Consider the following 25,492-nt stretch of genomic DNA (forward strand, 5'->3'; position numbering starts at 1 on the left):
ATCATGGCCATGAATTAAAAAAATCACGTTGAACTCATTCGTTCCCTCGTTTTGATTTAACTAAAACAAGGGAACAAATGATTACAACGTGGGCACAATTTAGTTAAACAAGGGAATGAATTATTACCATGTGCAGACGATTTACTTAGAAAGAGGGAACAAATTAGTAAAAGTAATTCGTGGCCACGACATATAGAGATTTTTGAATTCGAGAATTTCGGGAAATGTTGTCTTTCAGAATTTTGAGCGAAATATAACCTAGGGCCGGATTCACGAAACATTCTTAAGAATAAAATTGTTCTGCTATTTTCTAACTTTAGAAAAAAAATATATAAGAATATATTGTACCAAAATATTTTCTAAAGAATGTTCTTATCTTTTTTTCTTCTTAAGATTGTTCTTAAGACAATCATTGACTTTCCATAGGTTGAAAAAAAAAAAACTATGGAAGTCAACGGAGCTCAACTGTTTGGTTTCTGACATTCTTCAAAATATCTTCTTTTGTGTTTCAGAAGAAAGAAATCCATACAGGGTTGGAACAACTTGAGGGTGAGTTTATACAAAGATTATACAATTAAATTTTTTTGGGTGAACTATCCCTTTAAGAAAAAAAAAGATGTTCTTAAAAAAATATTTGAGAACTTAAGAATTTTTCAAGAATTGCACTTAGGAACATTCTTACGAACTTCTTAGAATCTTAAGAACGTAACTTCCTGAATCCAGTCCCTGGGGGTGTTCTTGACCATTTTTTTGTGAAATTCACTCATATATGCTGTATTAATACAGTATATTCATAATAAGTTTATTAGTGCTGATACATTTTCTAAAAGCATTTGTGGTCAATACCATAATAAGAAAAAAAAAAAAAAAAAAAGACCAGAAATGATATTATACCAGTTTTCACGCCCCTGGGCTGGGCTGGTTAGCAGGGATCAAACTGGTCTGGACTGGATTTTAACCCAGCTTTGTGTAAACATCAGTTTGAGACAGACAATGAGCAGTTTAAAGAAACAACATTTGGCAAAACTATTGGTTACCCGATTCATTGCGGGACACTTCCAAAAGCTCTAGGGTTGGCAGGGGGTATCCCAGACAGCAACATAGTGTCAGCCCACATCTGGCACATGTGGATTCAACGCGTACCAGATGTGGGCCGGATCCGGGCCGCCACTATGTTGCTGTCTGGGAGACAACCTTCCCGCAGACTTCAGTTCCAACCCAGCTCCAACACACTTACCTGTTATACCTTGAACACATTGTTTAGCTGGTCCAGGCTTGTTTCATAAGGGTTGGAGCTGAACTTTGCAGGATGGCCTTTGGTAAAATACACAGATTCATCTTTGGGAGCTGAAAAACATTCAACAGTCCCTCAAAAATGTGAGTAAACTAACAGAAGTAAGGGAAGACAGAGTATGAACAGTATTTTCTCCTAAAATGACGATCTTTGGAATGTATTAGATACGAATACAAATCTGCTACTTATTAAAATGTTGGTAGTATATCTGTGCAAACAACCTCTTCAGTTTAGGGTAGAGCGACAAAACGTTTGGCCCACTTATATTGTACAATAAAAACTCCTTCTTTTCGGGTTCTCTTATATTGCGGGATGGAACTTATTACGGTAAATTGCAACGTTACAGGCTCTTCGCGTCGCATTGAATTTACCACTACGGCATCGAGCAGATGTGATGCTTTTTTCAACATTTTATACGCGAACTGATCTGAAATAACAATGTTAATTAAAAGTTATACTTTATAGTGGCTGTTCGAGATGTGTGTGAAGGGGTGAATCTCACAAAAACTGAAATGCACAAGTCATATTTGACCTTTTTTCTCAATGTGACTTTTTCTTGATGCGAAAAAGACATCTCATTCATAACAAACAAATAAACTTGATTAATTGAATAATAAAGTGCATTTGTAACACAAATGTTAAGTATAATTTACTTTATGCAATTTATTTTTGCATTGTTATTGAGAATTTGTGGAGGAAACTGTCTCAAGTTATATATATATATATATATATATATATATATATATATATATATATATATATACACATACATACACATATATATATATACATATGCATACACACACACACACACACACACACACACACACACACACACACACACACACACACACACACACACACACACACACACACACACACATATATATATAATATATATACATACACATGTGTGTGTGTATATATATATATATATATATATATATATTAGGGCTGTCAAATGATTAATCGTGATTAATCGCATCCAAAATAAAAGTTTGTGTTTACATAATATATGTGGGTGCACTGTGTATAATTATTTTGTATATATATATAAATACACACACATGCATGTATATTTAAGAAAAAAATATTATTTATATATAAAATATTTATATTTATATATAATAAAAATTATATATATATATATATATATATATATATATATATATATATATATATATATATATACAGTATATACATGAAAATATTTCTTAAATATATACAAGCATGTGTGTGTATTTATATATATAAAATAATTATACACAGTGCACCCACATATATTATGTAAAATCAAACTTTTATTTTGGTTGCGATTAATCGCGATTAATCATTTGACAGCCCTAATATATATATATATACACACACACACACATATATATATATATATATATATATATATATATATATATATATATATATATATATATATATACAAATGCATACACACACACATATATATTATTTTATACATTATTTTCATTGACACGTTATATTTTTTTATTTTGAGGTGAAATATGATCGGAATTTTTTTTTTGTGAGATTCACCCAAAGACTTATACTATAGTCGCTTTATGAACAGGTTCTGTGAACATCTACTTTGCTGTAAATCTGAATTTAACTTCATTTAGTAACGGTTTAAAGTGACAAAACGTTAACAAGTAACCGGTGTTCATCTGTAAGACATAAATACATGAAATACTTGGTAAAAAATCCGATAGCACTTTATTTGACAGTCCTGTTCTAGTACTAAACTTAACCTTAATATTAAATCCAAGCAGTTGCCTTATATTACTCAGTCCTTTCTTGTATGAGTACACGGTTAGTACACATACTGAAAAATAAAGTGCGACGTTTGACACCTTTCATTTCTAACTAGCGTTTTCAAGCGTAAGCAAACCAATCGATTAGCTACGACATTACAACCATTTTGAAGAAAGGCCATTTGAAACCATTTCGAAACTACACTTTCCCCAAAGTTAAGTTTGGGAAAATGTTCTGCTAAAAAGACATGAAGCACACTTTGCTGAGAGGTGAGATTTAAGTGAGTTTGAGTGCGACTGTGTTGTGCGCACACAGCAACAATGTAAACAAATGTAAAAAATAAAGGCGTTTTTTTTTTTTGTATCAGTCTGAAAGGTCATTTGCACTGACAGTGATTTGCAGTGACAAAGCAACCACAAGTCATTTTCAATGAAAGCTGTCGATTTCTAGCAACTCGAGCAACAGCGGCTGTTGCCAAAGTGAGCAAAGTTGAACTATTACCAGCCTCATAACTTTTAAAAATAAAAAGTCATCTTTTTGAGATTTGAAAGATGCAATGAATATAGTGCACAAGACATATCAACTACCTGTACGGCGCCTTAATTCGCCAACTCGCATTACAAATGAATGACTTCCTGTCGATTTGTTGCTGCAAAACGCCTAAAGTGTGAATACACTTTTTTTTTCTTTTTCATATTTATCAGTATTTTTGTCTTGTTTTCCAGTACAAAATATCTAAATTTAGTTAAAAGACAAATTTACTTGTGAAGCAAATTTGTGTAAGAAAACAAGACACATATCTTGAATTAAGTTTTAAACAAAAATACTGATTGAGAAAATGAATTCTTGCAGTGTTTACGCAATTAACATCTTCCAGGTTAAAAACCAGACATGAAATCTGAATCCTTGACAGATGAGTACAAAACACGAAAAGTCGGATCAGTGTGCTCATCTTTTGAAAGCCGAAAAAAAAAAAGGTCACAGTCGCATGACGAGAAGCCGGCCCGCATCCCTCCGGTTGGGGAAAAGTCTCTTTCTTTGAGATGCAGAACTCTCTCGCTGGAATGTCAGCTCGCTAAAATCTCCCGCTGGTCACGTCTCAAGCCTACAATCATCCGAATGACGGTCAATTAAAGTTAACCAGACAGGAAATGCTGGTCCCATACTTGTTTTTTTTTCCAAACGAGATATCCTCCAGAAAGGATAAAAGGTTGAGTTATGTCTCAGGGTTGGCTGTGGTCATGATCTTCATGTACTGGGTAAAGATCGTCTCAAAGGCCTCGTCTCTGTGTATCATGGCACCAAAGACCAGTGGCTGCGAGAACAAGATAAAACGATTCACTGTCAGACTTTACTCAATTATTCATCAAAGCAACAAGACAGACACTTTTATTATTTCAATGAGGGTGATGTCGCTGTAAAAAAAAGACATTAAATGGCTTTTAACTCTTATTCCGCCATTGACGGAAATTTCTAGCTTTCCGTGTTTTCACTGTTATGCGGTAGGGGGCGCTATTACGCATCTTCTGAAAGAGTACTGAATCTCCTGATCAAAAGACATGTGAAGAAGAAGAAGCAGAAACAAGCGATAGCACATGTATGGAAGCTTGTTTCCGCCACAGAATAAAAATAAAATAAAAAGGTAATTGCGACTTTTTATCTCACAGTTCAGAATTTTTTTCTCACAATTGCGTGATATAAAGTCGTATTTGCGAGTTATAAAGTCAGAATTGCGTGTTATAAAGTCAGAATTGCGTGATATAAAGTCGTAATTGCGAGTTATAAAGTCAGAATTGCGTGTTATAAAGTCAGAATTGCGTGATATAAAGTCGTAATTGCGAGTTATAAAGTCAGAATTGCGTGATATAAAGTCGCAGTTGTGTGTTAAGTCAGAATTGTGAGATATAAATTCGCAATTGCGAGAAAAAAAGTCAGACTTTTTTTCCTTAGAATTGGACTTTATAAATCGGAGGAAAAAAAAAGAATGCATAAGGATGCATATGGAAGGTAGAATAAAACGTGTTTGTTTGTTTAAAAGCAGAGGCTCTATTCTTTTGCACGTTCAGATATTTATACAATAAAATATTCTGGGGGCCATGAACATTTTGTGAAAATGCTAAAAAAAAAAAATGCTGGTGGCTGGCAACCTTTTTTTTTTGGCGGGGAAAGAGTTAAGCAGGACGTATTTAAGGTATATCCAACTCGCAACTGCGTGATTGTTTATATCGTCACAAAATTCAACTATATTATCATCCAGCTCTTTAAATAAAGTAGGATATATAAGCAAATCTCAACTGTTTGATTGCTTGTACCATTGCAAAATTTTAACTATTATCGCCCAGCTCTAATCTGCTAAATACGGCTCTAAGGTATTAAGATATTATAAATATTAGCATCATGATTTTCTGCTTTGAAACAATGTGTATTGTGAAGCGCTATACACATATATTTGACTTGACTACCTTCTGTGTTGACGGTGTGGCAATAGAAATGCCCATTCCAGACCCAGGCAGAACTGATAAAACTTTATACTGTGAAAAAAAGAAAAGAAAGTGTTATTGTAACAGTAAGCGATTTGCAATCAACATTAACCATGATAATGGTAACAACCCAGACAGCAACATAGTGCCGGCCCAGATCCAGGACATAATTTGGTATGTGGATTCCACGTGTACCAGATGTGGGCCGGATTTGGGCCGACACTATGTTGCTGTCTGGGAATTCCTCAAAATGTTCTACTATGGGGGGAAAAAAAGGATAATGAATAGAGTATAGCTCACTTTGGTTCCACTTTGCAGCTTTGAACCATTAAGTTACTCAAGAAAACGATTGTCTGAATGACATGTGACCAACAACAACAAACTAATTTCTTTTAAACTCTGAGAAAAAACAAACAGTTAACCTCCCCTCCCCCTCGAAACGTCGTCTGTTCTCATCATGTTGTGTGTTTCGGCGTAGACTACATACATTTTAGACTAAATATCCCTTCACAACTGACTGCAAACTACCATTCAGAACGGTCTCCATTTAGTTAGCAATGCCCAACTTCCTACAATCCAATCATTTTTTCATTCCACTAAAATTTCACTTAAAGAACTGAATACGTTTTGAAAATCTGATGTGGTAAACCTTACAAACTTTGTCAAATCTAGTAACCAGCTCTGCATCAGACGTGTTCATTCGTATAAACTTCTTCATCATGGAAATTGCAGAATTCAAATTTGAGTTTGCCATTGTTCAGTGTTATACACTACACCACTTTTGCCCCGATTTTTAATTATAATAATTTAAATTTTTTGGCGAACTATCCATTGAAGGTATGAGAAAATGTGTGTAAATAACTTGAGTCTTACGTTTTTTGTTCTGATTGCAAAATAAATCGGAATATTTGCAAATCAATTTTTATAATAATTACAATTGCATGATAGTTGTGTGACATTACAATTTAGAAAATCTGAAATTGCTTTTAGTAATTTTGAAATAATTCCACAAATACTTAAATGAAAATGCAGTTTTCATGTGCAGCCAGTGATGGATTGCTGCCACCCACTGCTGTGTGATGCAAAGTTCATAGTGCACATCACTTTCAAGAAAGTGCATGAAGCATAAATAGTCAAAGATCCATTAAGTTTATTAACAAAAGCTGAAATAGTCTCATTTATTTCAGTTAGCTGCCAAGGCAACATTTCTAATAGTAAGTTTTTTCATGTAATATTTATATTTTACTTTGTTTCAGCTTGATTTCAATGACTTTATAGTTAGAAATAACACTGTGCACATACCTTCTGGATATCTGTGATGTCCACCAGTTTAATGACTTTGTTCTTCTTTGAAGACCCCGATCTTGAGCTGGAGCTCTCAAAACACAGGTAGCTGATGGATGGACAGCCATTTGTAATTATAATGTTACTGCATTAATGTACATGTTGATTCTATGGTGCCTCTCAAGAATAGAAGAATATTGAATTCTTCTATATTAGAAGAATATTGCTGTGCTCAGCAATCAGATACTAAGCAACAGTTGTTGGCGGTAAAGCATTACAAGTAATGCAGTTACGAATGTAATCAGATTACTTTTTTCAAGTAACACATTACTTTTAAATTTGCAACAAAATTCCAGTTACTTTTTTTTAAATGAGTAACGCAAGTTACTTTGATTTTCATGTATTGACTGACAGCTCTCCTCTCCCCATGTTGAGAGAAGGGCAGAGGCCTGTGTGTGTGTGTGTGTGAACATGATGGTTATTGTAGTTCTAGACTAAATGTGAGCTTGAATTTACTCATTTCACTTGCACAAAAACATTCAGTATTCCTCAAAATGAATAGAAACATTGAAATGCAAACTCAGAATATTAGGCAAACCTGCAATAATTAAACATGTTAAATAATACAAATATACTTTATGTATTTAATCTCACTTTATTAACCAATGTCTTTTGCTGCTGACCTTCGATGATCCAATCCAACTCTACAAATAAGCAACTAATAACTTTCCCCAACACCACTGACCAAATGTGTCTTACTTCTCAGTGACGTAGAGCATCCCGTTGCGAATGTAGTCAGTGGGCATCTTCCTGTCTCTGTTTATCAGACAGCATCTCCATCCATTCTCACACACTGAAAAAAAACACAAAAAAACCCACTACTAAATCACTTGGTTGTACACAAGTGGACAAATTAAAATCTGTTTGGCATGTCCAACTCAAGCCTGTTTTGGTTTTGTCAATTTAGGTTTCAAGTACTTTTTTTTTTTTCAGGATGCGGAGTCTCATAAGACAAGAACCAAGTCTACGAGAGGTCTCACCCGGCAGAGGTCTCTCATTCTCGGGTAGGTTGAAGATCTCATGGAATGCTCCTTTCTTTGTGTTGTGTGAACGGCCAGGCTCTTCCTCTCGGGTCACTCCGGCTGGGACGGTGGCTAAACTGCTCCGTGAGACCACTGGCTGAATCTTAACATAAAAGAGAGGGGTTTTGTAACAACTCAAATAAATAGCTTGCATTAACTAATACTTTTAGCTATTATATATAAAAAAAAAAATTAAAAAAAAACATTTTACTTACATATTGTGACATATTTCTGGTATTTATGATATTTATATTTATAAAGGATAGGTGTTTGAGGGGGTGAACAATTTTTTTCTCTCTTCTGGAAAAACATGCACTAATCAATCACTCACAATAGCAATTATACCATGGTTTGCTTGAATACTCAATTCTGATTGGCTGGAAGGTGTGCAGTAAAACCGTTTAATGCACAGATAGTGCCGTGTCAGTTTAATCACCATTCTATATCAATGCGCTGCTTTTTATTGAAGCACACGTACACACATGTATCCCAGACAGCATCATAGTGTCGGCCCAGATCCGGCCCACATCCGGTACGCGTTGAATCCACATGTACAAGATGTGGCACGGATCTGGGCCGACACTATGTTGCTGTCTGGGATGTCACTGACTCGCACACAGAAATCAGAGATTGCGCTGTACTATTGCGCTTATTATCAACGCTATCCCGTAACTTTTATTAGTAATTAACCTTCGCTACTGAATCACTACATTATATTACTCAGCAAGGAGGTTGTAAACGTCGCTGTTTTTGAAGTAATTCAACTCACAGCTTCATTGCTAGTAGAGAGACTCTGCACAGCCACGCATCTCTCTTTCTCTCTCTCTCTCTCTCTCTCTCTCTCTCTCTCTCTCTCTCTCTCTCTCTCTCTCTCTCTCTCTCTCTCTCTCTCTCTCTCTCTCTCTCTCTCTCTCTCTCTCTCTCTCTTATTAATAGGCAAATTAATTCAAATAAATACTATCATTCAATCAAATAATTTGAACCTTGCCGCACTACTTTATCTCTGTGTCAGATTTAAAGCGGACAGAATGCTATATCTAAGGAGCCGTAGCTGACGAAATTAACCACCATTTTAACCCTTCCAGTCAAATTTAGCGCTGCAAACATCAATGACAGCTTTAACTTGTCAATTCTGGCAAATGACCATGGTATAAGTGGAATAATTAACGGCTAGCAGTGTATTAAACGATTTGAATGCTTCCCTTCGCGTCGGGTGGTTCTTTGCCTCCATGCCGTGTATTAAAATGGTTTAATACACAGCTAGCCGTGAATTATGCCTCACTTTTAATATGTATTAGGGAAGAAAACAGGTTTCATTTTGATTTCATGTTGACTTTAAGCTCAAAACAATACAAAGTGCGTTCACGGCATGTCGTAATTACCGTAATTATGAGATTACGACTTGCAAAAAGTGTTCACGTCCTCGTAGAACTCATAATTGCAATTTGTAAACTAGGATTTTTCTGAGAGCTCCGATTTGCAGATTGATAGTGTTGCCATAGAAACACAATTCCGAGTCCGAGGACAACTCCGAGTGGGAAGTCATGTGTTGTCATCTCGTAATTACGACATGGCGTGAACGCAGCGAAAGTCAACATGAAATGAGTTCATGTGGGTGTAAGGAAGTCAGTGTAATGAAGTTTTGAGAGAAGGTTAAAGGTAATGGTTGTGGTAAAGGTAAAGGCATTGGTGGTGGTTGAGGAGATTCCCCCTTCCATATGTAAAAGCGCTTTGAGTACCTATAAAAGCACTATATAAATGTAACGCATTATTATTATTATTATTATTATTATTAAAGGTGCTCTATGTAACTTTTCTACTAAAATGAATCCTTTTTTTATTGCCTGTGTGTGAAGGGGTTGTAATCACACATTAAAATGATCCACTTGTTGAGTTTTGCTATTACCTCTGAAGGCCAGTATTCCTATTTCTATGTGAAGTCTCCGGGTCGGATTTACCGCGAAATCCAACGGATGTGATGTGCATGTGCGCTCCCGAGCCTCTCTCCTTATATACAGTAGACGGTCAGGGAGTTACGTCCGGTTAAAGGCGCACGTTTTTCGGCTTATATCTCAGTCAATCTTTGATCAATATTCCCAAGACTCTAATCGTTCGTAGTGCTGGACGGGGCCTTTCGAACGAGCCCACCCCCGAGGTCCAACTCGCCCGGCTCCCCGAGTTATAGCCGTTCGAAATCGGGGGTCCCAGCGAACGGCGATCCGGTAGGGGGCATCCCCGAGGCCCGCCACTCTAGCGTTCGGGCAAGGGTTCCCCTGGGACCTCCTCCCCCGAATTTGAGCTCTCTGGGTCTTTGCGTTCCAGAGATACGAGCGATTTTCTTCTGAGATCGTGACGTCACCGGCGTCCGCAATTTTGCAGCGCGCCCGATTGTTTTCTGCTAATATCTCCGCGAAAACACCACCAAAAACTACGGAACTTGTAAATGGTTCTTTTCAGCTCGACTAGATGGTCCCAACGAGCTCGGTGCTCGCCGAATCCGTCTAGTATTCGCCGAGATATTTGCGTAATAGACGGTATTGTCTATGAGTTCGAGCACGAGCGAAATTTGGTTGCAATCTGAAACATCACCACTAGAGGCCGCTAAAAGTTACATAGAGCACCTTTAATGTTAGCAACCGCCATTGAGCTCATTCTCAAGGACACGTAGTATGTTCTCTGTACAGATTCCCAACAACACAGTCAAAATACTTAATTTCATTGTCCTAAAGGCAAACATTCAACTATTTCTACCTCTAATGATCTAATGATCTACTTCTAAGAACCCAAACTACACATTGATGTGTAAACCAGTGTTAGTGTAGTTGACTAAAACCATGAAAAAAATATACAGACATCAAATAAAATAGTATATAACGAATACAATTAAATTGTATTTCAGCTAGTTTCCAAGGAAACATTTCTCATTTTCATTTAGTTTAAATAACTAAAACCGAAGCAAAAAAATGATATAGACATAAAAAAATAATAAAAATGACAAAAACGCACAAGATTACTAAGACTAATATAACTAATAATATTAATAATTCAAACTGTTAACAAAAACAATATAATAGTATCTCCCTGATACTAAAATAACACTGGTGGAAACTACTCAAAGCAATCCTTTTCTATCTATGCACACACACACACACACAGAGCAAACCCATCAAATAGCCTGTGAAAATGGATTCAAAATGGCACATTAGCTGTAAACATTACATTAATATGCAATAGCTACATTAGATTACATCAAGCAAAATCATTAATATTAAATACTTTCAGTAGATCAGTCAATGGTATTTTATATCAGATTTTAAATAAAGAGCCAATTCTGCAGAGAGCAAGAAATGCCCATCTGATATTACACCACATAATTATATTTTGGATGAAGAAAATAGACTATTTTTAAGACCGTTAAGATTTGCATTGTGACATAACTTTCATGACAATAAATGACACATTCTCATTACCATAAGGCAAACAAAAATCTCATTCCTATTACTGTAACACAAAAGATTATATAATCTTTTTGCATGACACTAATGAGAATGCTTTTGTTATAGTAATGAGAACAGGATTTTTTCATTATAGTGATTAGAATGTGATTCTATCACATTAGAGTAATGAGAATTACTTTTTTTATTGTAGTTAGAGAATTTGTTTTTAAGGATTAGGGTAATGTACAGTATAGAAGCTTGTTTCCGCCACAGAATAAAACAATTGAAAAGGTTTTTGCGACTTTTTATCTTACAATTGTGACTCTTTTTTTCTCTCTAAATTGCATGTTTATATCTCGCAAAGGAAAAGTCAGTCCTTTTTTCCTTAGAGTTTGACTTTATAACACGTAATTGCGACTTTATATCTCACAATTCTGAGAAAAGATGTCAGAATTGCGAGATATAAAGTCGCAATTGCGTGTTATAAAGTCAGAATTGCGAGATATAAACTCGCAATTGTGAGAAAAAAAGTCAGAATGGCAAGTTTATATCTCACAATTATGGCGTTATATAACACGCAATTCTGACTTTATATCTCGCAATTGTAAGAAATAAAGTCTGAATTCCCAGATGTAAACACGCAATTGTGAGATAAAAAGTTGCAATTATCTTTTAAAATGTTTTATTCTGTGGCGGAAACAAGCTTCCATAGTACAGAGCCATGATAATGGGGAAAATAATTATGTTCCCCCCCCCCCCCCCCCCCCATCTCATTTTTTCACACCACCAATAGGGACTCTGCATTTTGGCATTACAATAAAAAGAATAGTTTTTTTTTTTTTTTTTACAATAGCGTGAACTAAATATGAAATAAATTAAATAAAAGCCTGGTCCTAAAAAAATATATATATCTATATATTTTTTTTTTCTTTTGATTTTGTGGTGAAATATGACCTGAACATTTCTCTGTGAAATAAGAGTTAAGTTAGTTGAGATTAAGGTAATTGGGCCACTGAGACTAAGTGGCCATTTTGATCCATTTGGCCACAGACAAAAATTCATATCACAAGGTGCATCTAGATCCAAACACACACAGGTAAAGAAAGTAAGGTCAGCTGGTTTGATCACACACACACACACACACACACACACACAGGTGCTCGTAGAAGCACACCACAGTCCCTACCTTCTCACACCCAGACAGCTGAGAGAGAAAGACAACAGATTATATGTGATCGTCATGTCAGTGACTCTATACTGATGATGATTCCCTTACGAGGCAACACCCATCACTCTCATACGCACATATTTACAGTGCCTGACACTCTGAAAAAAAATGTTTCAAATAGGTATGACATTTTAAATGTGAAAAACAACCAGGTACGAGTATGACATTGTCTCTTTCGGTCTCACCCGTCGAGACACAGTGGCATTGCTGCGCTCTTTCAGCTGAGGGTCCGTGGGCAGGTTGTTCCACATGATGAACGGAGTGTCGTATTTGTCTCGGAGTTTCGGGCAGCTCTTAAAAAGGAAGTCTATAATAAAGAACTTGATGCCTGCGTAAAGCCCTACCAGGGGAGACACATACACACACCGTGAGAATGAGAAAAAAACAACTGCATTTCAGCACAAAAACTTCTATTTTGCAAGATTTAGTTCATTCTTTTGAATCAAATTAACTTTAATTGAATGGAACAAGGTGAAAACACACGTAATTTCACAGAATGCTCGTCTGTACTAAATATAATGGACAAAAAGAAAAATTAAAATGTATTTATATATGTATAAATGTACTCTACCATTCAAAAGTCTGTGAGATTATTTAATGTTTTTAAAGGGTATTTCTTATAAGGCTTCCTTTTATTTGATCAAAAATACAATAAAAGAACTAATATTGTGGGAAAAAATGGTTATAATTTAAAATAATTATAAACTATATTAAAATAGGAAACAGTTGTGATGGAAAAGCTACATTTTCAGCAGCCATTATTTAAGTCGTCTACCGTGTAGACTAAATGAGGCAAGGGTGTAGAGTTACATTCAAGATATTTTAAGGCATGACTATTTTTGTTTTCAAGGAAAAAACGCTTAAATGTGTCATTTTTGTGATCAAATGTGAGTTTTAAGGGATAAAATGACTACGGGGGGACTTTAAATATGCTGTTGCACAAGAGACATGTCTGTGTTTCACATGAAAGCAACACTGAGCCATTCAGAATGGCAGTGTTATTAGTGTGTATGGGGTGTTTATGTACATATGTGGGGTTATGAATACTGATTCTCACCGATCATAAAGCCCATCAGCTTGTATGGCAGGACGCAGGAGGAGATGAAGGCCACCCACAGAGCGATGTACAACTTCTGAGTGATCTCAGGCTGAACCCACATAAACAAACTGATGTACACAAACACATACAAACATGGAGAAACATTCATTAATTTCCTTCAGGTCATGAGCTCATTTTCACTTTCCCTGTACAGAGTTTTTGCGTTCACCTGTGAAACTCACAATACCCTTGAAATATTATGGAAGAATTTCACATTTGTTTGTGAAGTTTTTAGGGAAAACGCTAAAAGTTTTGCAAGGGAACGCAAAAGCACATTGATAATGTTTTCAGCCATCTTATATGTTTCCATTACCATGTCCCTTTAAGGAGCCCGTAGTCCTACAATAAAAGTCAAAGAGCTACTTACTTTTTGATTTTCTCCAAAACATCTGACATCTTACCAAAAAGATTCTGCAGAAAAATACACACGACATGAAATTTGAGAGACATGTCCATAAAATTTCAAATCACAATTTCATAAGACAATTTCACATTATAGAATAAAAGTCCTCAAAAACTATGAAATAAACCATTTTACAGTAATTTCCATCTATGCTTAACAACTATTGGCTGCTTTTCCTTCACAATCACTATTACAAACTCACTCATATACAATTTTTTTTATTTTATTTATTGTTTTGTAAATAAATGTATACATAAAAGAAGCCTTCTGATCAAAAAGATTTCGAGATTAGGAGTGTGTCCAAACTTTTGACCAATAATATAAATGCTATGGACAGCTTTAATTGTTAAATGAAAATGTACAAAATAAAAGCGTTCATGTGTACCAGCCTGTAAAGTGGATACCTGTGCTTTTTGTGCGACGTCGAGAACTAACTGAAACTTTTCAGACACAGTCAGGTCTTCTTTTGGAGGTTCCTAAAAGAAGAAAAAAAAAACACAAGGAAGAAAATTTTAATATGCCCAATATAAAAATAAAAGTCACTGACATGCAAACATACACCCTGGAAAAAAACATTCCTACCACAGGTTCAGAAACTTCAGGCACAATACTCCACTGAATTCTCCATCCTCTATAGAAAAAACAACAACATTAAATCGATTTGTTTGCGTTACATGAACACGTATATACAGTGCTGGTCAGAATTATTTGCCCCCTTGGTAAATATGATCAAAGATGGCTGTAAGAAAATAAATCTGCATTGTTTATCCTTTTGATATATATATTTTAAAAAAAAGAGCAAAAATCTAACCTTTTATTGAAGTAAAATAATTGAAAGTGGGGGGAAAATCACATTATGAAAAAAATGTTTTTCTCCAAAACACGTTGGGAACAATTATTTACCCCCTTTTATTAAATACTTTTTGCAACCTCGTTTGTTAAAAGGTTAGATTTTTACTTTTTTTTTTTTAATTTATTTAAAAAAAAATGAGTAAAAATCTAAAGGATTAACAATGCAGATTTATTTTCTACAGTCATCTTTGATCATATTTACCAAGGGGGCAAATAATTCTGACCAGCACTGTATACATACACGTATACTGTATGTATGTTTATTAATATACAGTGACTGCATGTGCAGTACATGTACAGTGATAATGACTGCCTGAGTGCACAAATATGCTGACACGAGGCCCAAGTTGACTACTGATCTTTTGGTAGTATAGAAATTCTTACAATTGGCAATTTCAGCCAATACACAACAACATATAAATTTAAGTTAAATCTAGGTAACATTTTTAATTGAACCCTAAACCTTTCAAAGCCATTCTAGTGAAAAAGCAAACGTTTTACCTGGCGATGAGGTAGTTCAACGACAACCTCAGAATGGCTAAGAATAGAAACAAAGGAATAGCCCAGCCATGCCATGCTGCATTCATATAAATCTGTGACAAAAACACAACACACATTACATGGCTGTCCCCTTGATGAGCAATTTAATGAGCAAGTAAAGATTTTGTAAGTAAAACATTTGGTAACACTTTATTTTAATTTCAGTTATACTTAATTATAAGGTGTCCCTGTAACACTGTAATTATATATTTAAGTACTGAGAAATATGAATGGACTACATGTACTTACTATAGGGTTAGGAATAGGGGTTGGTTTAGAATTAGTTGCATGTAATTATGCATAATTTACAGTTATTACTAAATAGAGCAAACTTAGTTTCTTTGTTACATGTTGCATGTACTTACCATAGTAATACCAGTAAATATGCATAATTAATTACATGCAACTAACCCTAAAACAAACACTAATCTTAACCATAACCTTATAGTAAGTACATGTTAATTAATATTCCTCAGTACTTAAATGTATAATTACACTGTAGCAAGGACACCTTAAAATAAAGGGTTACACTTTATTTTAAGGTGTCATTGTAACAGTGTGATTATATATTTAAGTACTGAGTAATATTAAGCAACTACATGTACTTACTATAGGGTTAGGGTAGGATTAGAGTTTGGTTCAGGGGTTAGTTGCATGTAATTATGCATAATTTACTGTTATTACTATGTAACAAGGACACTGTAAAATAAAGCGTTACCGTAACTTATTTGTGTCTAAAATAAATGTATATGTGTAATATGTACAGTATATATGTGTAACTGTAAACATAGAAAACTGATGAAGGCCACTCACGATGAAGGCAATTGCTGACGTATATACTGAGTGCCAGTTGGATAAGGCGGAAAGATTCCGTAAGAAATTTGTTACCGGTCTGGCACCCCGTTCTAGAAAAATAAAATAAAAAGATAAACAAGTAAAGCTGAAAAGTCTAAGCAAAAGAGCTTTTTGTGAAACTATGAAGTACATCAACAAAAACAACGGCAAAAATAGACTTACTAAGTCGTCGCATATTTTCAGTTAATCTGAAAAAAAAAAAGCAGTTTAATTCAGACACAGTTTGAGATATCATTCATATCAATGGCACACACAGCGGGGGACAAGTTACCTTGCCTTCAGCTAACATCACTAATTTCTTCCACCAACCACAGCCTGTCTTGTATTTTTATAGCAAAGTGACACTTAAACTGTGTAAATCAATGAAAGCAGACAGATGTGGGCAGCACACACTCAATACCTCTCTTCAGAGACAGATAGATGTACTCCATTGATCCCTGAGGGGACATGGACTCAATAGCCTCATGTATAATTGACGCAGGTACATGCATTGACTGGACATCAGATCCAGAACTCCACAAACCACAAAACCTCACAGATTCTCAGGTGGTTTCGAAATAACTGTCTGTATGATATAAACCAAGTGGATTAAAAAGTGAGGAAGCTCTAAAAATTTTGAAGTTCTGAACAAACTGGATTCTTCTTCGTATTAAGGGTTCAAAAAAAAAACCTTTACCCTTTGGTTAGCTATAACAAGGTAATTAAGAAAATGGGTGTGGCCAAGTGCACGCAAACGCCTATAACTCCTAATTGTAAACTCAGAACTTCATGAAAATAGGTGAGCACGTGTGACATATCAAGCATGCAGATCTGGCAATAGGTGCTTCTATAACAGTTAAAAAGATGAAGAATGACAATGTTCCTATGATTATAATGGGAAATTCCCTGTAATTGCCACTCTAACCACTAGATGGCAGCAGAGGACCAATCCCTAAATTTTGAGTCAGCCTAGACCCCATCAGCACCCATGTCATAAAGGTCATGAACCCCGATAATTGCTCGCAGCTATATTTATTATTATAATTGTAACTTGTTGAGTCCTGCTTCACTAGTTTCAGTTCAGCGTATATACATGGAAAATTCCAGTAACAAGGCTGTACACAGCATGTTTGTAAGGGTTTTGTGAAGAGGTTTTGCTATGTATTTGTCTTTTATTTTGAAAACTCATCATAACTGTCTTGGTTATTAAAAATAAAAGACGTAAACCAACAACCCCCAAACATAAAAACCTCAAAAACCTTTACAAGCAGACTAGACTGTATTGTTTTTAATTGCAACAAATTATTAGCACAAAACAGGTTCAAAAATGAGTTAAGCTCTAATTATAATTACAGTATAAGAAAAAGGAGACCAGCTCTTCAAAATTGGGCCAAATTTTGAAGAACTGGACCACCAAAGATTAGACGACCAAGCATTGGCATGGTAAAACCTAACACTAACCCTTTGATAAGTACATAATTTGATAGAATCAGAGGAGAACATGTGTTAGAAAACTTTTATTTTTAAAATTTTGAAAGTAAAAGTTTAATTTTATGTCAGTTGATGGATCTCCTCTTTGCCACTATACTTGGCCTATTCTGACTAAAAGCATCCTGACCACAGGGGGGCAGATGTTTACAATAAAACGTTACCGGACAGAGAAAGAAGAACTATGGGAAATGATAACAGAGCAGAATATTTTAGTTTCACAAGAATGAACACATAGCTGCCAACTCTCACGCATTGGCCGTGAGACACCCGCATTTGATTGGTTTCACACGCTCACACGCCACACTCCCGATTTCTCACGCTGAAGTGTCAACCCGGGCGGTCAAATGCCTGTAAGATGAGTTTATCTATATATCTACCTGTTGAGCCACTCGTGATCGACTAGTTATACCGCAAATTCGTTAAAAATCTCCCGTTATCTAGAGCGAACGTGCATGCGAGACAGAGATTGTGCTCCAAACCGCGTAGAGCGAGCGAGAGACCTTGCGCGAGCGAGACCGCCCCCCCCCCTCCGTCAACAAATCTCACTCGTCTCTACCACCCCCCCCCAAGCCCCCCCCCCCCAGTCAACAAATCTCACTCGTCTCTACCCCCCCGTCAACAAATCTCACGCCGAGCAAAACTCAAAAGTTGGCAGGTATGATGAACACTTCTTCCAAACCTGTAAAGAGTAATATAATGTTCCACAGGTGATATTTCTTCACTGACCTTTTAGCACTTAGTGGCTCCTCAGCCTCAACTGTGTTCTCCTCAGGCTGGAAGCGAAAATCCTCGATGTAAACCCCAAACCGATCATACAGCCAACTCTGCAGCCGCGAACACACCGTCTCCTTCTGCTGTTTGTCTACAGTGAGAGTTTAGAGATATACTTCATTCAGAGGCCACAAACAAAGCTCTATTAATCTGAATCCTGAGAGTCAGGGAGCTTGTGCTCTACATTCTCATTTCCTCCCTCAAACAAAAGCGGTCGATCTGGCCTAGTTGGTCTACAAATTTAGACAAGTGCCTAAAATAACAGCTGAAAGCTTCCTGGAGCAGAGATTTCAGAAACCAAAACGCGGTTTGAAATCGCTGGAGTTTCTGATGTCACAAACTACCTTGTAACCAATCACGTCAACGAGTGATCGTCAACGAGTGGATCTCTGAGCTGAGTGTGAGTGAGTGGAGGCGGGGCTAATTTGAATATTCATAGAACGGCGTATACTAAATGAGGCAAGGGTGTACTTTTTTTTATATAGGTCATTTTGGTGATCAAAGATGAGTTTTAAGGGAAAAAATTATTGACTACAAGGGGACTTTAATAATTAGGATACTACATTTACCATATTATGTATGACAAGAGATGTACAATAGTCATACATGACAAAAAAAAAAAACGCAGAAAGCGTAAAACAAGATTTATTAGATTTAACAACTTTTATATATTTTTTTTGAAAACGGGTTTCAAAGTCCAATGTTAAATTGTAGAGTCTCCATGTAAACTACAAAAACATGAATTTGCGAAAACAGTGACATTACATGTTCAGTCTATAGGCGCATAAATTCTTTAGTCAAGTCAAGTCATCTTCATTTATATAGCGCTTTTAACGATCTAGATTGTTCCAAAGCTGCTTAACAGTGATAATAGGAAATTAAAGTGACAGAGATTGTTTTGGCTTTATGACAGCTCTAGAATGAAGTTATTTTCCAGCTAAAGTTAGTTTTAATTGATTCACTTCCGTCGCAACGATCATTAGTTATTAACTTTACAAAGTAATATCGCCAACTACTGGCCTGGATGAATTTTTAGATGTTTTCGAACAGGTATTATTGCCGTTTGTACACGAAAAAAACATGTTTACATTTTAAGTACATTGTTCTCGTGTAAACGTACGCTTAATGTCATAACATTGTGGGTTGTGTTACCTGTGCCATTAGCTGCAGGTGGCTGCTGTTTCCGTGGAAGCTGAGGTGGAGAATCTTCACACCTGCACCAGGAAACACAAACTACATTAACTTTCAGTTCATACAAAACTTCCATAAAAAAAAAAATGACTATAAATATGTACTTCTATGACACATGTCAAATTGTCAAAATGTCAGAATGTCAAAGCAAGTGGCATCTGCAAACAAATTATGTTTTCATAGACCTAACCATACTTTTCTGAGCTATTTTTGCAATGACTTTTAACCAACTTGAGTCAAGGAGTCTGCAATAATTGTCCTTATTAACAAAAGTAAAACTCTGAAAAAAAAAATCATTTTTGACTATTGAAATGAAGCTGAAATAAAATCGAATTTTTTATTTTAGATGAAATACTTAAAAACTGAAATAGAGTAAAATAAGTGTAAGCTGAGCTACTAAAACTGGCTGAAATCAAATCAAATTAAAGCTAAATAGAAACATTAAACAAAAGTTTTTATAAAAAGCACATAAAATGAAACTTAACCTAAAATTAAAATTCAAAATATAAAAATAAATTCAAAATATGAATAAACACTCTAATAGTATATAAATTATTATACGATGAAGGTCAATGACAAGCCAACATTCACAAAAAAACAGTGTAAAAATAAAATTTAAATTAAATCAAATTAGAAAAAATAAGGATGCAATGTTTATATAAAACTTGGTATATTCTGGTTATTTTAAGAATTGTACAGATAAGAAGTTAGAAATCTATTAGGGTTTTAATATTTCGAAAAGCAAACACATTTAATATTTATATATTAACCCTCTGGGGTTCTTCGGACCAAATGGACCCGAAGAATTTAAATAAAAAAATGTGTAAAATCATAGCTTCATCGGAATGGTCCGAAATTTGGTGACTTTGTTGGTACTTGGTATATGAACACCCAAAAAAATTGGGGACAGGATTTGAATAGTCTAAGTGGTTGTAAAAAAAATGGTCACACTCAGGGTCTTCGGGTCCAAATGGACCCGCCATAGGAAATGAATGGGAAATTGACAAAAATGTGACAATACAGAGTTGTTTTGTGCGTACAATCAACAAATCAGCCACAATCCAGAAAAAAAGCACACAACAGTGAAGGGGGGAATCTATAAAACATCAAGAGTGCAAAACAGACACATCCACACACACACACACACACACACACACACACACACACACACACACACACACACACACACACACTTTTATACACAAACACACTAATACACACACACACTTTTATACACAAAGACACTAATAAATTCAGATTACATAAATATGTTTTGAATTTTTAAAAATCACAGCTTCATCGGAATGTTACGAAACTAGGTGACTTTTATGGTATTAGGTATGTGAACAAACAAAAAATATTGAGGTCATGATCCAAGCATGCTAAGTGGTCGTCACACTTCTGCTCTTTGGTCAAAAATGACCCCCATAGGAAATGAATGGGAAATTGTCAGAGTTTTTTTTTTTTTGCATACAATCTACAAATCAGCCAGGATGCAGAAAAAAGGACTCAACAGTGAAGGTGTGAATCTCTAAAACATCAAGAGTGCAAAACAGACACACACACATACACACACACACTCACACACACACACAAATGAAAGCTAATTTTGGGAAATGTCTGAAATAAAAGCAATTATTCATCAATGTAAGACATAAAGTGCACAGCAATGAAAGCATGAGTCTGTAAGCCATCAAGGTTGTAAAATAGACAAACTCACACACACAAACAGACATAGGGTAATGTGAAACTGTAACAGAGAAATGTGAAAATATGTGAAATCAAATCAATGAATCAAATAAGTTAGAATTAAACATTGGGTAACAAAATGCTTTCCATTTGTTCTCTTTCTAATGCAATGTTCAGGTTTGACTGTATTATAAAGTAAAACTGGCAGTTCAAATTACCATTTAAACCAAACAAACAAACAAAAAAAAGACAAAAAATAGTCTTTGAGAATCTGTTATTATATTTTAAAATCAACAACCTGAAAAAAATTGTCAAAGATGTGCAAAACTCACAAGAATTCTGAACCCTTTCTACAGAGAGCTGTAAATCCACTAGTGGTAAAAATGTGCTATTGCGTGATAAAAATGCTCAGTGTGTCCAGCAGATGGCATCCATCTCATTTCAAAACTTGTTTTCATGAGGCCTAGGCTTGACTCTAAAATTAAATACAGCTTTAAAAAAAAAAAAAAAAAAAAAAACATATTTATAAAAAAATTATATTATATTCAATGGGAAAAAATGGGTCATAATTATTGCATAAATATTAATTATAAATCATAAAATTTTCTCAAAACACCAAAAAATAAAAGACATTTTTTTATAAAAAACAAGTAAAAAAAAATATATATGATTTTCTTTTAATAAATATGAATCAAACCCTTCCGGACCATTTGGTCCCGAAGACCCTGAGTGTGACCCTGAAATGAAGGACCCCAGAGGGTTATTTAAGTTTCAATTGTTTTGTGTTCAGCCATTCCCGCCTCACACAATTTTGAGAACTTTAGTATAAGCTAAAATGATATAAAACGTTTGATTTGTCAAAATCTCATCCACACATATTTGCAGGTCAATGGTCAGAAACCTCTCTTCCTAACGTGTCGCCAATCACATCTGAATCAATTACATATTGAAATGACATCAGTGGAAAGAACACACTGTACTGACATATTGTTATGCCTGACTCTCTACGTATAGACATTGACTTCCCACTTTAGGGTTATGGGGGGTGAGATGTAGTGGCTATTTTAATAGCTCAGGTTGTGGCGAGGGAACCCCACAGAGAGGAAGTCAGACAGAGTACAGGACCGGGTCATTGAACACGGTTTACACAAACTATAGAACTAATTCCAAATAAGAAGCAGTTTTCTATTCCCAATCCCTAGTACTTGCATAGAGCATATGTGGCCTCAGGCTCCTGTGCTCCTCATCCATTGTTTGAAACTTTATGTCAACTCATTTTATGTAACAAGTTCATTTGTGTTTGTGTGGGGGTTTTTTTCACCTGGTCTTCAGCACATCGCTCATCTTCTGTTCCAGGTCAAGTCTTCTGCTGCGTTCTCTCTCCAGCTCCTGCTTAAGGGTCTCCACATTGGTTTCTTCTCTGAGCTTCCGCAATTCCTCCTCTGAAAAAAAACAAAAAAAAAACAAGAGCATACAAATTACCACACACTTCAATGTACCTTCTTGTATGAAGACAAATATTATGATCTAGACCTGGATATGTAAGTGTTAACAGAAAGTTTTATACACATATACTGTATAAATGTTTTCTGACATATATAAGTACCTAGATGTACCATGTAGATAGTTGAGTGATTTATTTATTTTAGTGCTGTCAAACGATTAAAATATTTAATCGCGATTAATTGCATTAATGTCATAGTTAACTCACGATTAATCGCATTAATGTCATAGTTAACTCGCGATTAATCGCAAGTAATCACACATTTTTATCTCTTCTAAATGTCTCTTGATTTCTTTTTGTCCCATTATTTTTTCTAATTTTAATGCTCTTGTCAACATGGAAAAGTGGATCGGCTTGCTTTGTGCAAATGTTTTTTTATTGAAAACAACATTGACAATACTGTGTTTAATTTCACACTAACATTCTCACTTGGAGCAAATAATCTCTCCCACAATGTAACACTGTCCATCAATAAAAGGGTGAAAGAAATACTGACGAGGTCCTGATATCGACGAGGGGGCGAAGAATTCGCATCAGCTGTGTGTGTGTGTGTGTGTGCTTGGCCATCATCAAGTGGTTTTTCAGACTGGACGTGCTGCGATGATGATAGCTCAGTTCACAACGACAAAACACACAGATCACCTTGGTCTTGTCAATGGAACCATTTGGCAACTTTTTAAAAGTAAACTTTCCATTCAGAATCTTATTGGCATCCATTTCGGCGTCTCGCACTCGTCACCCACTCAAAACGTAACGTTAACCAACTATTTAGCCGGCTCGCAAGCCCAAACAAGTGTGTGCGGCATCGTGCCTGTAGTTTTGTTTCCGGTCTAGCTAGATCCGCTTGCGCTTTGGTCGATGAAGCAACAAAACGTCCTCGCGCCGCGCAAGCCATTGAAATGAATGTTGTTGCATGCCGCGTCCTGTTGCAAAAGAATGTGAAAAAAAAACTACAAAGTTTGCTAGGCCAAAAAGACCGTTAATCGCGCGATAAAAAAAATTAACGCCGTTAAAATGGGTTTGCGTTAACGCCGTGAATAACGCGTTTAACTCACAGCCCTAATTTATTTATTTATTTTTAGTGATTTTTATTTATTTGGCACATGAATATGGTAATCACTCAGTGTAATCATATCAGACAGCAACATAGTGTCAGCCAGGATCCGGCCCACATCTGGTACGTGTTGAATCCACATGTACCAGATGTCTGGGATATCACCACCTAATGCCCAATGACCCAGACAGCAACAGTGATGATGTATTCATAATACCATATTATACTTTTCCATGGGGATTCATAAAAACCCCCCCAAAAAAACAGAGTTAATATAGTAAGAAAAAATAAGTTAATAATAGTCATTTTAAATGCTATAATTAAAACATCTTCATTACTTCATTACGATACCTGTTAGCTGTACAATCCCTTACAATATATGCCCATTTACCATGGAAACCAAAATGCTATACTTCGATATCTCTTGTATCACTTCACCCTCTCTTTTTCTCATGTGATGATAGAGTTCAAATACATAATGAATTAACATTTATTTACTATGGTCCTTAGTAAAGTAGCTTTGTAATAAGCAGGTTCATTTGCACTCATTCAGACATTATTGGAAAATAAACCCCTTTGTATTCTCGAAGATGTTTCAGCTTCACATCGGGAACAATTTGAAAGTGTTTTCCTCAGTAACTCTTCAGTCTTCTCATTGGTCTAATGTACCGCTGTGAGCCTGCAGCTATGTACTCTACATGGTCTTCTTTGTTCCCAGCTAAGCATTATAAATATTTAAGTGCTAATATGAGCTTCCCCTCATACAGAGAGCCATAAAGGAGAGAATAAGATCTGCGCGACCATCAGCGCTCTGTAAAACTCTAGTACCTGACCACTAGTACCATTAGTGGAAGTGCTTCTGTGTGACAGATGGTTTCAGAAGAGATGAACATCACTAGTAGAGGAACATCGCTAAGCAGGCAGTCAATTAATCTATAGCGATGTTTCTATTCACAGCATTTAGATTTTCACAAGGCTGAACTGCCTAAATATAGATTCTAACTAAAATAAAAGGCCCAGTGATTCTAATATAAACACCCACCAGTGTGAAAACACCCACAAATTTAGAAACACCAATTTTGTTCCGCAGAGACCTCCTCGATTCTAATATAGGCCTAGCATCCAACCCTTTTTATTGGTGTTAGCTAAGGTAAGCACACAATGCATTAGTTGCTGTTGCCCATGCGTAGAAATAGAAGTTTAAACAAACTTAGTAATAAACTTGGTGAGTAATGTTTCTTCTGGTATATTATTCATTTTATAAGCAATTTTACACATAGTTTTCGCACCGTTTTCAACTAAAAAGCATAAAACTAACAACTACTCAGAACACTTTAGCAAACTGCATAGCAAGATGCTAACAGCTACTCTAAAACCCTTAGTAAGTGCATTGTAACTTGGTAACATCCACATAGAACATCTTAGCAACCGCAATGCCCTGGCAACCACTCATAACACCATAATAACCGCACAGCAGTGCGTCAACAACCATTCA

At 35.6% G+C, this 25,492-nt stretch overlaps 1 protein-coding gene across 3 annotated transcripts in view; it reads right to left on the minus strand.

The window, feature by feature from the left end:
* Nucleotides 1-2,808: 2,808 nt before the first annotated feature.
* Nucleotides 2,809-25,492, minus strand: part of gramd4a (GRAM domain containing 4a) — a 60,238-nt gene continuing 37,554 nt past the window's right edge. The window contains exons 3-19 of one of the 3 annotated variants that reach the window (XM_056260390.1): nucleotides 22,761-22,881; nucleotides 19,712-19,773; nucleotides 18,515-18,650; nucleotides 16,481-16,506; nucleotides 16,277-16,368; nucleotides 15,425-15,516; nucleotides 14,654-14,702; nucleotides 14,476-14,547; nucleotides 14,036-14,079; nucleotides 13,627-13,736; nucleotides 12,755-12,909; nucleotides 12,528-12,545; nucleotides 7,863-8,007; nucleotides 7,582-7,675; nucleotides 6,841-6,931; nucleotides 5,521-5,589; nucleotides 2,809-4,373 (exon numbers count right to left, since the gene is read on the minus strand). In XM_056260390.1, coding sequence (XP_056116365.1) covers nucleotides 4,275-4,373; nucleotides 5,521-5,589; nucleotides 6,841-6,931; nucleotides 7,582-7,675; nucleotides 7,863-8,007; nucleotides 12,528-12,545; nucleotides 12,755-12,909; nucleotides 13,627-13,736; nucleotides 14,036-14,079; nucleotides 14,476-14,547; nucleotides 14,654-14,702; nucleotides 15,425-15,516; nucleotides 16,277-16,368; nucleotides 16,481-16,506; nucleotides 18,515-18,650; nucleotides 19,712-19,773; nucleotides 22,761-22,881 — 1,475 coding nt within the window. In that variant the 3' untranslated portion in view covers nucleotides 2,809-4,274. The remainder of the gene's footprint in view (nucleotides 4,374-5,520; nucleotides 5,590-6,840; nucleotides 6,932-7,581; nucleotides 7,676-7,862; nucleotides 8,008-12,527; nucleotides 12,546-12,754; nucleotides 12,910-13,626; nucleotides 13,737-14,035; nucleotides 14,080-14,475; nucleotides 14,548-14,653; nucleotides 14,703-15,424; nucleotides 15,517-16,276; nucleotides 16,369-16,480; nucleotides 16,507-18,514; nucleotides 18,651-19,711; nucleotides 19,774-22,760; nucleotides 22,882-25,492) is intronic. The other 2 variants (XM_056260388.1, XM_056260389.1) reach the window with 2 other exon arrangements.

This window comes from Rhinichthys klamathensis, unplaced genomic scaffold (genome assembly GCF_029890125.1).
Source record: "Rhinichthys klamathensis goyatoka isolate OS25496 unplaced genomic scaffold, OSU_Roscu_1.1 h1tg000176l_1, whole genome shotgun sequence".
NCBI lineage: Eukaryota > Metazoa > Chordata > Actinopteri > Cypriniformes > Leuciscidae > Rhinichthys > Rhinichthys klamathensis.